Source organism: Scyliorhinus canicula, chromosome 8 (genome assembly GCF_902713615.1).
Source record: "Scyliorhinus canicula chromosome 8, sScyCan1.1, whole genome shotgun sequence".
In the NCBI taxonomy this organism is placed as follows: domain Eukaryota; kingdom Metazoa; phylum Chordata; class Chondrichthyes; order Carcharhiniformes; family Scyliorhinidae; genus Scyliorhinus; species Scyliorhinus canicula.
The window spans coordinates 130646153-130660367 of NC_052153.1; the positions used below are offsets into that span (position 1 = coordinate 130646153).

The window sequence follows — 14215 nt, forward strand, 5'->3', positions numbered from 1 at the left end:
TGACCAATTAACAGGTAGCCAGCATGAAAAGGACACTGGAAAAGGCTCCGCTGGGTTTATTTGCTGCAATTCACCCAAAATCTGCCAAAACAGTGCAAATTTTTTAAATAGCAATTTTAAGTGTAAATTATATTCAGCACAAATGAAGTTTTGGTGCTCTTTTACACTAGCCTTAAAAATAATCAGCGCACGAATGGTCAGTTACATCACAAAAGTGGCCCATTTAGAGGCCTTCAAGGAGTCTCCTGAAATTAATCTTTTAGAGCAGGGGTGGGCAAACTTTTCCGTGCAAGGGCCACATTCAGAAATTCACAATTTTAAAGGGCTGCATAGTATATTAAGTAAAATAATTACTTCACCCGGTTATGATTCTGGGCGCCTCATATAGAACATAGAACAGTACAGCACAAAACAGGCCCTTCAGCCCTTGATGTTGTGCCGAGCAATGATCACCCTACTCAAGTCAATGTATCCACCCTATACCAGTAAGCAACCCCCCCCCCCCCCTCCTCAGTAATGAGCATGTTATATTAACTTTTGAAGATTCTGTTTTCTAATTTACGATTAAAACCTGACTGTTGTATACCATTGTAACTAGTAATTGTTTTTTGACTGTTTAAATGTGATTTTCTGTTCTTTAGTTCAGGTTACATACACCAATTAAAATTGTTTCATGTTTGTAATAAGCTAATTTTCAGTTTTATTGATAAAACTGACAAGTTTAGTATCCTTCCTAAATATATAAGGGAATATTTTTTATTGTAAACATTTTATTTTTCTAATTATGTTTTAATGTTCTGTTGATTACTTTGGTTCACAGCAGTTCACCACCAGTTGAAGCCAAAATGGCCTGTGTGTTAATATATGTTGGTAGTATGAAGTGAAATTAGCAATGCTTATCTTGGTGCTGTCTACCAGATACATCTGAGTGTAATTGGTGTTGAATCTTTCAGGCTATTCTTAAAACTCTGAATCCTCAGTGGAGGGAACAGTTTGATTTCCTACTTGCTGAGGAAAAGGATGACATCATAGACATCACTGTATGGGACAAGGACTCTTTGAAAAAGGATGACTTCATTGGCAGGTCTGTAATGATATTTTGGCTCTCTTAAATCACGGGATATCAATCTCCTGTGGGTAAAATATGTCTTTCTTTCAGCTCATTGAATTCCTCGGATCCATCTCTTAACCATGATAGCTCTCTAGAACACTTTGTCAAGCAAAATTAAATATTTCAACTGATTTCATCTTTACATTTGTATTTAGTCAAGCAAGTATATCTTTGTGGTTTTAATGTTCAGCAACAGTTCCACTTCCTCTATTCCGCTGATCAAGCCATGTTCTTCAGTTCTCTGCCCAAAGGCAGGTCTGACCAACAGCATCACGGGTAGGACAAGGACTCAGGTCTTCAGTGCACCTCAGCCAGAATGAGGATTGAACAATAGAGGCCTATACTCTCTAGAGTTTCGAAGAATGAGGGGGAATCAAATTGATGTATCCAAAATGATTTAAAAAGGTATGGATAAAGTAGATGTGGAGCTCATGCTTCTCCCTTGTGGGGCATTCTAGAATGAGAGGTCATAGTCTTAGGATAGGAGGTAGCAATTTAAAATAAAGTTGAGGAGAAACTACTTATCCCAAAGGGTTGTAAATCTGTGGAACTCGCTACCCCTGAGTGCGGTGGATGCTGGGACAGTGTGTAAATTTAAGGAGGAGTTAGAAAGATTTTTATTTGATAATAGGTTGAAGGTTTATGGAGAGCGGGCAGGATGACGGAGTTAAGGCCAAGATGAGATCAGCCATGATCGTATTGAAGCGTAGAGCGGGCTCGAGAGGCTAAATTGCCTTCTCCAGCTCCTAGTTAATGTGTTCTAAGAAATAACTATTCTGGCTGATTTCACTATCCAGCTCTTGGTCTGTAACACTATAGCTAACAGCACCCCAAGCACAAATATGGTGTTCATGACCAATAAGGCAATTTCTTGATTAATATGAAGATCAGAGGTTATGGGGAGAAGGCAGGAGAATTGGAAACATATCAGCTAGGATTGAATGGCATAGCATTCTGGATTCTACTCCTATATCTTATGATCCCATGCTATTGAAAACAATCTGCTGTCCGGCCAACTGACCCACCCCAAGGGAGTTTGAGTTGCAGTGGCACCATATATTTTTTCAGGCATGTTCTAGTCATGAATTATGGATAGTGATGGGAGAGGCTTGACTTTCCTTTCCATCACTTGGCTGGCCAGGAATCTCTCCCGCTTTTACCTCGTGTGGTGTGTGTTGGAAGATTTCACATATAAGTTGACACTCAACCTGTGTGACTACATTGTGAACACACCTTCCTTTGCCATCAAGTCCTGGAATGGGACTTGAACTTGAAGCTTCCTGCTCATGTTGGTCGTTCTGGGTGAGTGTGCTTAACACTCATTTTGGCTCTGTTTCTTTACTTAGCTCTGGAGTCGCCAGGTGTCGTTAAGACACCGCCACAATGTCAAGGTGAAGTTCAAAGCAATAAAACCATACACCAATTAGTAAGTCCAAACAACTGAGTTTATTATAATACAATTATAATAACTACCCATGCACACGCTAAAAAGATTAAACTTACTCCTACCGCTAAATAAACTAATACTTATCTCGAAGGAACTGCTAGGTCAGGGAACAAGGCCTCTTGCTCTGCTCTGGTCTGCAGACTTCAGGTTGGTATAAGTTAAAAGGGGTCAGGAGTGCCTATCTCTGGTAGCGATCATTGTGAGACACTTACCTGTTGGCGGCTGCTGTCCGAACCCTCTCCTCTCGTTCAAGATCTTCTTGGCAAAAGCTGGTCGAGGTGCTGGTCCACGGAGGAGTATTGGTCAAAGAGAGAGAAGGGCTGGATCAGAAGACTGAACCATGTGTGGGACCTGTCTTTTATAGGTCCCAGGGGATCCGCGCCCCTTACCTGCTTGGAATTGATTGGGTCTCTTCCCAATCGATATGTTTGAATCCCCCAATAATGGGGCAGTTCCTCGGTCACTGGGGCGGTTCTTGGGACTTATTGTTTTGGGCTTCTTTGGCGCCGAAAAGTCTGGCCTTCCATTCAATGTATCGATCTGTGTTTAACTTGTTTCCATTGTACCTGGAGATCGCCCGGTATCGCCTCATTAGTATGTTAACTGGTTTCTTTTCACAGTGCTGTCTGGTTTCTGCAGCAGTCAAAACTGGTTTCTGCAGCAGTCCAAATATACAAGCGCTTTGCAAGCTGCTTGCTTTACAACATGTCCATTTTCCCTGCATTCCTTGCAATCTTCCATTTTGTGTTGGGCAGTGGCCACCCCACGTGGCTACACTCAGGATCAGGAACTCTACCCACTGTGCCTCAGGACCTCCTCAGCAATGGCAAATACAAAGTATTTTTTTATCTTGACTCATCCATATCTTTAATCAGGTGGTTATTCAGCTAATTTCCTACATCTGTTCCTCTCCCCCAGTCTTATTCTTTAAATTGCTGGACTTTTTAAAGTTATGTCTGCCTCTCGGACAGCCTCCCACACAAATCATACCTGTTAACCAATCCTATATTTCCTTGGATAAATATAAATTCATGTATGGGATTAATTTTAATTAGATGTGCTGCTAATTGGGCACATTAATTTTCCCAATCCTTAAATTTATGTTGTGTAAACTCTATTTACATTACAGTCTTGCAAATTGTATTTTTATGAATTAGCAAACAGGGATATGGTTGAATCTCTTTGGGACTTCTTGACCATTGCCATAACTTTGACAGACATTCAGTGAGTAAATGAAGTTTCTGCTGAAGTTATGGTGACCCAAGGAAATTCATTGTCATGATCTTTGCGAATTTTTGTTTATACCTGGTTCAGCTTTTGATACTTTTGTCTGTGCTGGAGAAGTAATTGTTATTGTAGCTGGCATGTAACACTTCATTCTTTCCCCTCGACAGATACGGTTCTTTATCATGGTTCCATCATGCCTTTCATTCTGCTATCTGTTAAAAAATTTCAGTTTGTGATTCTGCCATCTTGATTAAACTGAGGCACCCTATCCAAACTTAATTTCTGCTGAACATATATATTTGGAAAGTGGAAGCTGCGGTCTTCTGATGCCTATGGCTGATACATTTTTCCAATCCCTTGCTAAAGTTTCTTTTTTAATGTTTAGTCGGATCACAATTTGGGCTTCTTTCCAAAAGTATTTTTCAAACCGCAAAGTGGCAGCTAAATGTTTCAAAGACTTAAACGATCTCCAGCATTGGTCCACAATAAACATGAGAAATCAATCTTATCAAGCCTCCAATTCACAGTCGCACACCAAAATGGAAAACTGAAGAATATGGGGCACGGGCCTGTTTATTTTACCGTGTTGCTCTGGTGTCCAAAATAACACAAAGAAAACACTTGCATTTACATTGTACCTTTCATGATCTCAAGACATCCCAAAATGCTTCACAGCCAATGAAGTGTAAGTCACTGTTATAATATAGGAAACATAACAGACAATTTTCACACTGCAAGATCACACAAACAAAAATAAAAGAGTAAGAAGTCTTACAACTCCAGATTATGTCCAACAAGTTTATTTGGAATCACTAGCTTTCGGAGCGCAGCTCCTTCATCAGGTGAGTGAAAAGGTGGGTTACACAAACACATATATGGACAAAGTCAATGATGCAAGATGATACTTTGAATGCGAGTCTTTGCAGGTAATTAAGTCTTTACAGGTCCAGACGGTGCGACTGGAGAGAGGGATAATCACAGGTTAAAAAGGTGTGAATTGTCTCAAGCCAGGACAGTTGATAGGATTTCACAAGCCCAGGCCAGATGGTGGGGGGTGAATGTAGTGAGACATGAATCCAAGGTTCCAGTTGAGGCCATACTCATGCGTGTGGAACTTGGCTATCAGTATCTGCTTGGCGATTCTGCGTTGTTGTGCGTCCTGAAGGCCTCTTTGGTGAACGCCTACCTGAACATCAGAGGCTGAATGCCCTTGACTGCTGAAGTGTTCCTCGACTGGAAGGGAACATTCCTGCCTGGTGATTGTCGCAAGATGTCTGTTCATCTGTTGTCGCAGTGTCTGCATGGTCTCACCAATGTACCACGCTTCGGAACATCTTTTCCTGCAGCGTATGAGGTAGACAAATAAAATATGTTTTTGGTGTTAGTTGAGATATGGATATTTGAAAGGATGCTGTAAGAACCTTCCTGTTCTTCAGCAGCACCTCCAACTCGATTGTATTGAATGATGGAACAGCCTCGTCCCTACTTATTATGCTCTTTTGCCCGTGTACAGCTGATCCACGGTATTCCATAGAAGTTTCAGTTGAGATGATGTGGCTAACTTGCCCTCCATTAGTATTGTGACCCAACTACCCCCTAAATTGAGTTCAGCTAACTCAACATGGACGATGGATTAAACTTAAAATCTTTTGGGGTCTGTATGATTTTGTGCTGCATCAAAGCATGGCAGATCATCATATCAGCAGCAGGTTTGCATTTATCTAGTATTTCTGGCATAATGGCCGGGATTCTCCCCTACCTGGCGGGGCGGGGGGTCCAGGCGTGTTGGAGTGGCATGAACCACTCCAGCGTCGGGCCGCCCCAAAGGTGCGGATGTCTCCGCACCTTTCGGGGCCAAGCCCTCACATTGAGGGGTTAGGCCCACACCGGAGTGGTTCCCGCTCCGCCGGTTGGCGTGAACGGCCTTTGGCGCCACGCCAACCGGGGCCGAAAGGACTTCGCCGGCCGGCGTAAGTCCGCGCATGCACCGGAGCGTCAGCGGCTGCTGACGTCATACCGGCGCATGCGCAGGGGGTGGGGCCCTCCGCCATGGTGAAGACCAAGGCTAAGGCGGAAGAAAAAGAGTTCCCCTATGGCACAGGCCTGCCCGCCGATCGGTGGGTCCCGATCGTGGGCCAAGCCACCGTGGGGGCACCCTCCGGGGTCAGATCGCCAGGTGCCCCCCCCCAGGACCCTGGCACCCGCCCGCGCCGCCAATCCCGCCGGTAAGGTTGGTGGTTTAATCCACGCCGGCGGGAGAGGCTTGTCAGCAACGGGATTTGGCCCATTGCGAGCCGGAGAATCGCCGCGGGGGGCCCGCCAACCAGCGCGCCACGATTCCCGCCCCCGCCGAATCCCGGGTGGCGGAGAATTCGGGACACAGCGGGGGGGGGGGGGGGAGGGATTGACGCCGGACCCGGGCGATTCTCCGACCCGGCGGTGGGTCGGATAATCCCGCCCTATAAGTCTCAAGGTGTTTCACAGGAGTGGTATCAAGATATGAAAGCAGATGACCAAAAGCTTTGCCAAAAAGATAGATTTTACTGAGCGTTTTAAAGAAGGAACGAGAGCGAGAGAGACGGTAAGGTTTAGAGACAAAATTTGAGAGCTTATGGGCCTTAGCAATTGAGGCATGCCCATCAATGGTGGATCACCAGAAATCTGGGATGCACAACACACCACAACAAAGGCGAGCAGACTTTTTGGAGGGTTGTAGCGCTGGAAGAGCTTACTGAGGCAGGAAGGGGAGAGGCCATGGAGAAAGATGAGAACAAGTATTCTTATTTATTATATGTCTCTCGGGTTTCTAATGATCATTCACCAAAGCTCCCCTAGAAATCTCTCTTTCCTCTGACTGGCCTCCGATCCATCAGCTATTTAAGGTATAAACTCTGGTAATCCCTCCCTAATTTAATTCTGCCTCTCCTCTAACCTCTGTTTTGGTAGCACCCAGCTCTTTAATCAAGCTTTTGGTCACCTCTCCTGAATCTCCGTCTTTGGCTCACTATCCATTTGTTTCTGATCATGCCTCTTTGCCCTCCTGCTTTCACCCACTCCCTTTCCGTCTCAATTTTTCTCATCTTTCTGTATTTTATCAGTATCGTTATGATCTGCCCACCTCTGAACTTACCTTTCGTGTTCCTCATGAACTCCAGATTTACTGTTCTATATATTGTAGGTGAGACCACTCTATGTTTAGATTTGTCAAGCTCAACTCGATGGAAGGTGCCTTGCTCTAGAGGGGGAAAATGTTCAGAGGATTGCCAGAAAGTCAGGAGCATCATAAATTAGGTGTGCTGACCTCCATGTGAGATTTTGTTTTTTGTTCTGCCTTCATTTCAAGGGGCATTCTATACCAGGAATGGATTCTCTCAAATTGTGCACTTTATGCAAAGTTTGGAAGTCAAACAGGTGATTTCACAATTTTGCCCAGTAGGTGGCAAACTCCACCATTTCTCCAAAACATTGCCATGATGAGAAGTCCAAGTATGAAAGTAGCTTGAACTTTAGTCAAACTTCAGTCATCTATTTGAACTGAATGGTGGTTTTCATGGGTCTGCTGACACAAGTTGATGTGTGAATCACAAAATGTAATTTGGGACCTGACTGAGGTGACTAAAGTTTGTGATTGCTCTATATAAAACAGCCTTAGTAGAATGTGGATAACTGTGATAAAAATGTACAATAAACTACCAGATGGAACGATTTTGGTAAAAACTCATAAATCATGAGTGTTTTACAGGCAATCTATAACCTCCTTAGCCTCCAATATGGCAGGCAGGAAATGCAGGCACATTACAAGCCTGAAGTGCACTTCCCGCCATATTGCTGTTTAAAAGAAGTGTCCTAAACCCACATTTAAAACAGGTGTTCAGTTTTTGCAGATTCCAGTAATGGGGCTGAGGCCTGTTTACAGCACCCTCTGCAAAGCTAGATTGCCCTAAACACAGCTGGTGACGGGTCACATCAGTTCAGGATTATCAGATCCACATGTGACTTAACAGGCTGTTCTTAAGGAGACCGCAGCAAACCTCTGCCAACAAGCTAAGATTTTAAAAGATAAATCTATGCCACACTCCCAACCCACTGTATCCGTTCTGGTCAGCCACCTTCCTGATCCCCCTTAACATACCAGAGAGTTGCTGCTGGTGTCGAGGGAGGGGGGGGGGGGGGGGGGGGGGGGGGGGGGGGGGGTTGAGTTCCTAAGCCAGAAATAAAAAATAGAATGAGTGGAATTTTCCACTCCAGAGACTAAATGTGGTGACGGGTGGAATGGTTTGGACGATTCCCACTGAATAGCATGGCAGAATTCCACGCCAGATCATCTGCTTTTCATCTCCTTGTGTACGCATGACCAAACAGAACATCGTACCTCATGTTCGGGTAGGCTGAGATTCATCTGCCTTGTCATTATCTCATTAGCTCATATTTCCGGTGCCATATTTAAAAGGCATCCACACACAATCACTCTCTGCAGCCCAGGACTTGTCATGCCAAGCACCAGAAAGGCCCCCCAGAAGATACAAGTGCTATGTGCCCAGGTTTAGCGACAAGAGACTGATGGCACTCCTCCAAGCAGTCAAGGACCAGCGGAAAATCCATTATCCCCGTGATGGGGACTAGTGGTCCAACATCATCACCTACAGGGCTTGGGAGGAAGTTGCAGGGTGATCAGCACATGCACACTACAGAAGAGGACCTCTATCTAATGTTCTTATTCGCTCTACCGGGGTAAATTAACCACTCTCAACTCTCACTCTCAAGGCCATCAGGTATTGGCAGGGTTATGGTCCACAGGGGTCACCAGCACCAGCACAAATGGCATCATTACTGATTTTCTCACACACACTTCATCTTCAACTCTTGCCATATCCTGCACAAGTCATGTCTATGTCCATAACATAGATCGACTCATTTGCTTTGGCATCTGCTCACAGTCTGTTCATCTGTCTTTACAAGGACAAGATCACCCACAATAACAGGGAGATCCCAGGCAGAGGGGGGATGCCGGAGCTCATGCCACTCACCACATTTGAGGAGCAGATGGAAGAACTGAGCAAAAGGGGAGATCAGTATCTCCCAACAAGCCAGTGATGCTTTATCCACTAACCTTCACATTAGTGAGTGCCCTTTCATGCAGATGAATATCCAGCTAATCGCTAATTATCTCTCCTCTCTATTACAACCAACAGCGAGAATAAGTGGGGAAAATAACCAGCCAGCCTATGAGGATGAGGTTCCTGGGGCCACACAAGATGTGCAGCCATCACTATGTTCACCTGCACCCTCTACAAGCTGAGACACACCTCAGTGGAACCTAGATTTAGAGCAGGCTTGGGGTCACCATCTGGCAAGCACAGCACAGATTTGGGTCCACAGCAGGCAGAGGCAGTGACAGCGAAGGCCACCAACACTCAGAGGACTTTGGAGGCCAGGTCCCTGTTGAATCTGAGTCTGAATCTGGAATCGGCCCTCAGAGAGATGGTGGACTCCAATGAAAGGAAGGGTACAGCAAGCACGGTTATCTTCCATGCTCTGTCTAGTGTTGTGGCATTGACAGGCCAGTGTATCGAGATCATCATTGGAAGGGTGGCGGCCGCCATGGAGACATTCGTCCAGCAGTTTGTGTTGGATAAGCACTCGTACCTGAGCGGCATAGCCATGGGTAGGATCCATCAGTGGCTATGCAAGAGGGAGATGGGGAACTTTGATCTCCCTCCAGTGACCCTTCTCCTCAAAGATTCAGGAAAGAGCCCTCAGGCATCTACAGGGAGGAGCAGTGTCAGCCAGATGCCTCAGGAAAATCCACACACAACTCTCCTGGGCTGTTCAGCCCCTTCATTCACTTCTGCCTGTATTGTGAGCAACTCCAGCTGTTCAGGCTGAGGAGGGTTCGCCTGATCCACAGCACGAGACCCAAGCAGGCTAGAGGACACCTACCAAGATTAGCACAGGCAATAGAACATAGTAGTCAGCGGACTATCTCCACCTCTGCTGCAGATGTGCGGATACACCTAGATGTAGAGGTAGAGTAAGAAAATGTAAGAAATATTAAGAGCACAATGGTGACAGGGGTATTCATTCACTTTGTATACTTTGCACTTTTCTATTTGCTGATCTGAAGGCCTCACCTGTTGCAAAGTTCCAAGGTCATACAGGTGTTCAGATGTCCCTTATCTCCCTTCATGTCCCTCAGGTCTATGGTGTCTCACACAATATCAGTAGAGTGAGTCACCTTTCTATCCACAGCTACGAATGAGCAAAACCTGTTCTATCAGCATGGTGAGGAAATGCAGATCTTTGACTTGCGTCAGAGGATCATATCATGTGGCATCATCAGTACAGATTTTGAAGTTTTGCTTATTCTCCTGATGCTGATGCACTGAAGACTAGTCAATCTGGATCTTAAAGATGGCCTCATTTTAACTTGGTGTATTTTTCAATGGCCTTGTAATGTCTGTCAAGCAATAGTCAGGGACCCTGGCCACTCGTGGCAGCCTGTTGCATGACATCATGACCATATGTACAGCTAGAAATTACTCCTATTGGTAGTTTCCATTCTCCATCTTTATGATAGCAGAGCTATGGACCTTGTTAGCACTTGGTGACTCCTAAAATGTATTCTAGATGATCATGACTATGCAAGATCAGAAGTGTGTGCCTAGGCTCCTGATGCTGGACTATTAAAAGGAAGCATGCTGCTTTGGACCTGAAGTCTTTAACATGGCTTGAGAGAGTGCTGGTAAATGATCAGACAATTGTGCTGTTAAAGTACTCTCTGTGCACACAAAGGTGACCTGACTTGCAGACTTGCATCTATGCCTGAGTGTGACAGATCAATGAATGATCTCATACTGGGGACTCAGTTTGAGGATGAAGCCAGAGCATTATTCTTGCATGAGAAGCCGCAGTCCAATTCAGATCAGTCCTCAAAAGTCACATGAGGACCAGTGCTAGATGATTGTCCTCCTGGCATACTGCCATGGGTCTGCTGAGGTTTTCAGTGCTGCTTCTGCATCCTGAAGGCTGCCATAAGCAGTGAAATGTTTAAAATGACTACATACACCATTTCTAATTTCTTCACAGTGCCGCTAATGGGGTTCTTATTCCATAGCAGAATGGTCATGTTCTCCAGAGGCTGCCTAACTTTTCAAGGATGAGGCTATTATCACGCACGGTTGTGATTACTCATTCTCGGATTAATGTACTGAATTGGGATGCTAAGGATAGCAGAGAAGGTGTTAAGGTTGAGCCTACATGGAGGACACAGATCAAAGAGGCTCATGGGAGCTGGTCGTCTTCATCATCCTGAAGTTTTGTGGCTATAACGATCTCACAGGCCATCTGGCCGTTATAATGGCCTCTTCTTCTGGGGCATAAATATCCTTTCCTCCTTGACATTCTCCTCATCGAAGGAGACATGCAGCCTCCCCATCTCTCTATCTGGCAAATCATATCTCCCCCACCCCCTACCCTTCTTGGAATGCCAGTCTAGAAAGAGTGCAATGATGTGGAACACCTTTTGGGAAAAGTGCTGCCTGACTGGTCCGGATATCCGAAACGCATCTTCAAAAAGTTGCTCAATCAAGGAGCATATTGTGGATCGAACTGCATTGTACATATCCTCTTAAGCATTTTGTGGCTGCCAAATGGGCATCATTGGCCACTTCTTTTCAGGGTAAACATTATCACCTAGAGCTAACTCTGAATGTGCTGAGGGCCCTTGAAGATCTGTGACACCTGCAAGTATTCAAGATGAAAGAGTCCTAGAGTATTTCACAGATCAGCATATTCTGTTTTTGATGATCACAGATCAGCTGCACGTTGAGAGGGTGAGAAACCTTTCCTATCAATGAATCATAGTTGCTTTCAGGGAGTTCTTAATCAAAGAATCCCTATAGGACAGCAGGAAGCCCTTTGGCCCCTCAAGTCTGCACTGGCCCTAGGAAAGCACAATTTAGCCTGGCCAGCCTACCTTACCTGCACATTGTTGGATTGCACCCACAGGAAACCCGTGCAGACTCGGGGAGAAAGTGCAAATTCCATATAGACAGCCACCCGAGGCCGGAATATGAACCCAGGTCCCTGGAGCTGTGAGGCAGCAGAGCTAATCACTATACCACATGTGTGCAGTCATTGGCACCCTGCACCTGTGGGAAGCTGGAAATTTCTGAAAATCCCACTTCTCCGGCAGCTTGGCTATCTTCATCCAGGAAGAACTGGATATGATTGTGTGCCCTACTGAATAAGGCGTTGCTGAGTTTGCGGTTGCATTTATGAGCGAAGAATTGTGATATTACGCAGAGGTCCCCAGAGAAGCCCAGGAATTAGCTATTTTCAAAAATGTTGTGTGGAGGTCACCTTTAGAGCTGTTGGCAATGGATGGTCTTCCAGGTTGTGCAGCATCTGATCTTTCTGAAGAATTTGACAGATGTGAACCACACAACCCTTAATAAGAGCACTGTCTCTCGCTCATTTGCAAATAGGAGAGGCGTCTTCAGTGCATTCTGGGTCACGCAAAATGCCTCTATGGAATTGGTCTCTCTACCTCAACTCCTGGGTCTTGGTGGGGTCCTTCTTCGCCTCAGTTGCATGAAAGTCATCAAAAAGACAGCAATGCCGGTTGTCTCCATTGTGCACACTTCCTCGTGTCTGTGGAAAAATTGATCAAAGGCATGGTTGAACATTATCGTGCAATGATCACCTTGCATCACCGAGGTCAGTACACATGGTCAGATTGCTCCTTAGGAGTAGACTCGAGCCCAGCCTTGTACTAACGTAATGACTGTGATCATTGAGGCGTGTAAAGCATGAACCTCTCAGCTGCAATATGTAGAGATCTTGGGCACATTTTGTTGAATCCTTCTGATCTTTTTTTTTAAAATAATTTTTATTGAAATTTTTTACAGAAAATATAACAACAAACAATGAAAAGCAACAATAAAACACCATAATAACTATAACACCCCCAAGACCGTATCAACGCATGTATCACCCCCCCCCCCCCCAAGCCCAGTAAACAACAAGAGAACTTAAAAATAAATTACATTAAAATTAAATAAGCAAACATAGTTTCGAATCCCCCCCCTCCCTTTTTTCACTCCCTCCCCCCCGGGTTGCTGCTGCTACTGACCCAGTACCCTATCGCTGAGCCAGAAAGTCGAGGAAAGGTTGCCACCGCCTAAAGAACCCTTGTACCGATCCTCTCAGGGCAAATTTGACCTTCTCCAGCTTGATAAATCCCACCATGTCATTGATCCAGGTCTCCACGCTTGGGGTCTCGCATCCTTCCACTGTAGCAAGATCCTCCGCCGGGCTACTAGGGACGCAAAGTCCAGCACACCAGCCTCTTTTGCCTCCTGCACTCCCGGCTCCACCCCAACCCCAAAAATCGCGAGTCCCCAGCCTGGCTTGACCGTGGATCCTACCACCCTTGTCACCGTCCTCACCATCCCCTTTCAGAACTCCTCCAGTGCCGGGCATGCCCAGAACATATGGGCATGGTTCGTAGGACTCCCCGAACACCTGATACACCTGTCTTCGCCCCCAAAGAACCTACTCATCCTAGACCCGGACATGTGGGCCCGGTGCAGCACCTTGAATTGGGTGAGGCTAAGCCGCGCACATGAGGAGGAAGAGTTAACCCTCTCCAGGGCAAATCCTTCTGATCTATGTACATTGCCATGAGGGGGACAAATGGTCATTCAAACCCAATCAACAATTAGCCCCAAAGTCACAATGGACTCTCCCAAGAATCTGCACCATGAGTTAAGGTGACCAATCCTTTAATTGCCATTTGCGTCTTATTCTAGAGGACATTTGCTCTCCATGTCCTCAAGTGAAAATTATTAGGGTGCCCCTTTCATCGGCTCAAAAGTGCAGTCATCAACTCCTCCCACAAGCCCTCAGACCCTTCCCCTGGCAATTTTCCTCCCATAATTATATTTCAACTCGGTCATTCCATAGGCTGTCGAAATTATGTTGATCCACTTCTCAGACCAGCTACCAAGTCTTCACCCCGCCCCACATTGACTGCCCTAGAAGAGCATTATGTACAAGTTTCCCTCTGTCTGATTACTCTCCTGTCTCCCCCTCTAATCTTGGAGCTCATCATAATTCTTGCCCTCCACCCTGAACTGTTTTTTTGGATATCCTGATGCCTCCATCTTGAGGCCTTATGCACAATATCTGCCAAAATCTTCCTCCCTCCCCCATTAGGTTGTTGAGTGTCTCCTCTTACTTGTTCCCAGTTTACATGCTGCGATGCCTCCTCTGACTGTGACTGTCATCTGCAGCCCAGCAACAAGCTATCAACCTCCAGGACGCAAATGTAAGAGGGATTGACCATACTCTGCACACCATACTGTGCGTGACCAACACATCATGGATAGGACTTTCCCCTCTCTGCCTGGGGCCAGGACATGCATGCC

At 45.6% G+C, this 14215-nt stretch overlaps 1 protein-coding gene across 9 annotated transcripts in view; it reads left to right on the forward strand.

Annotated features, from left to right (window-relative positions):
- Nucleotides 1-14215, forward strand: part of LOC119970506 (multiple C2 and transmembrane domain-containing protein 1-like) — an 891726-nt gene that overhangs the window by 385579 nt on the left and 491932 nt on the right. For all 9 annotated transcript variants that reach the window (XM_038805255.1, XM_038805256.1, XM_038805254.1 and 6 more), the window contains one exon: nt 954-1084. In XM_038805255.1, coding sequence (XP_038661183.1) covers nt 954-1084 — 131 coding nt within the window. The remainder of the gene's footprint in view (nt 1-953; nt 1085-14215) is intronic.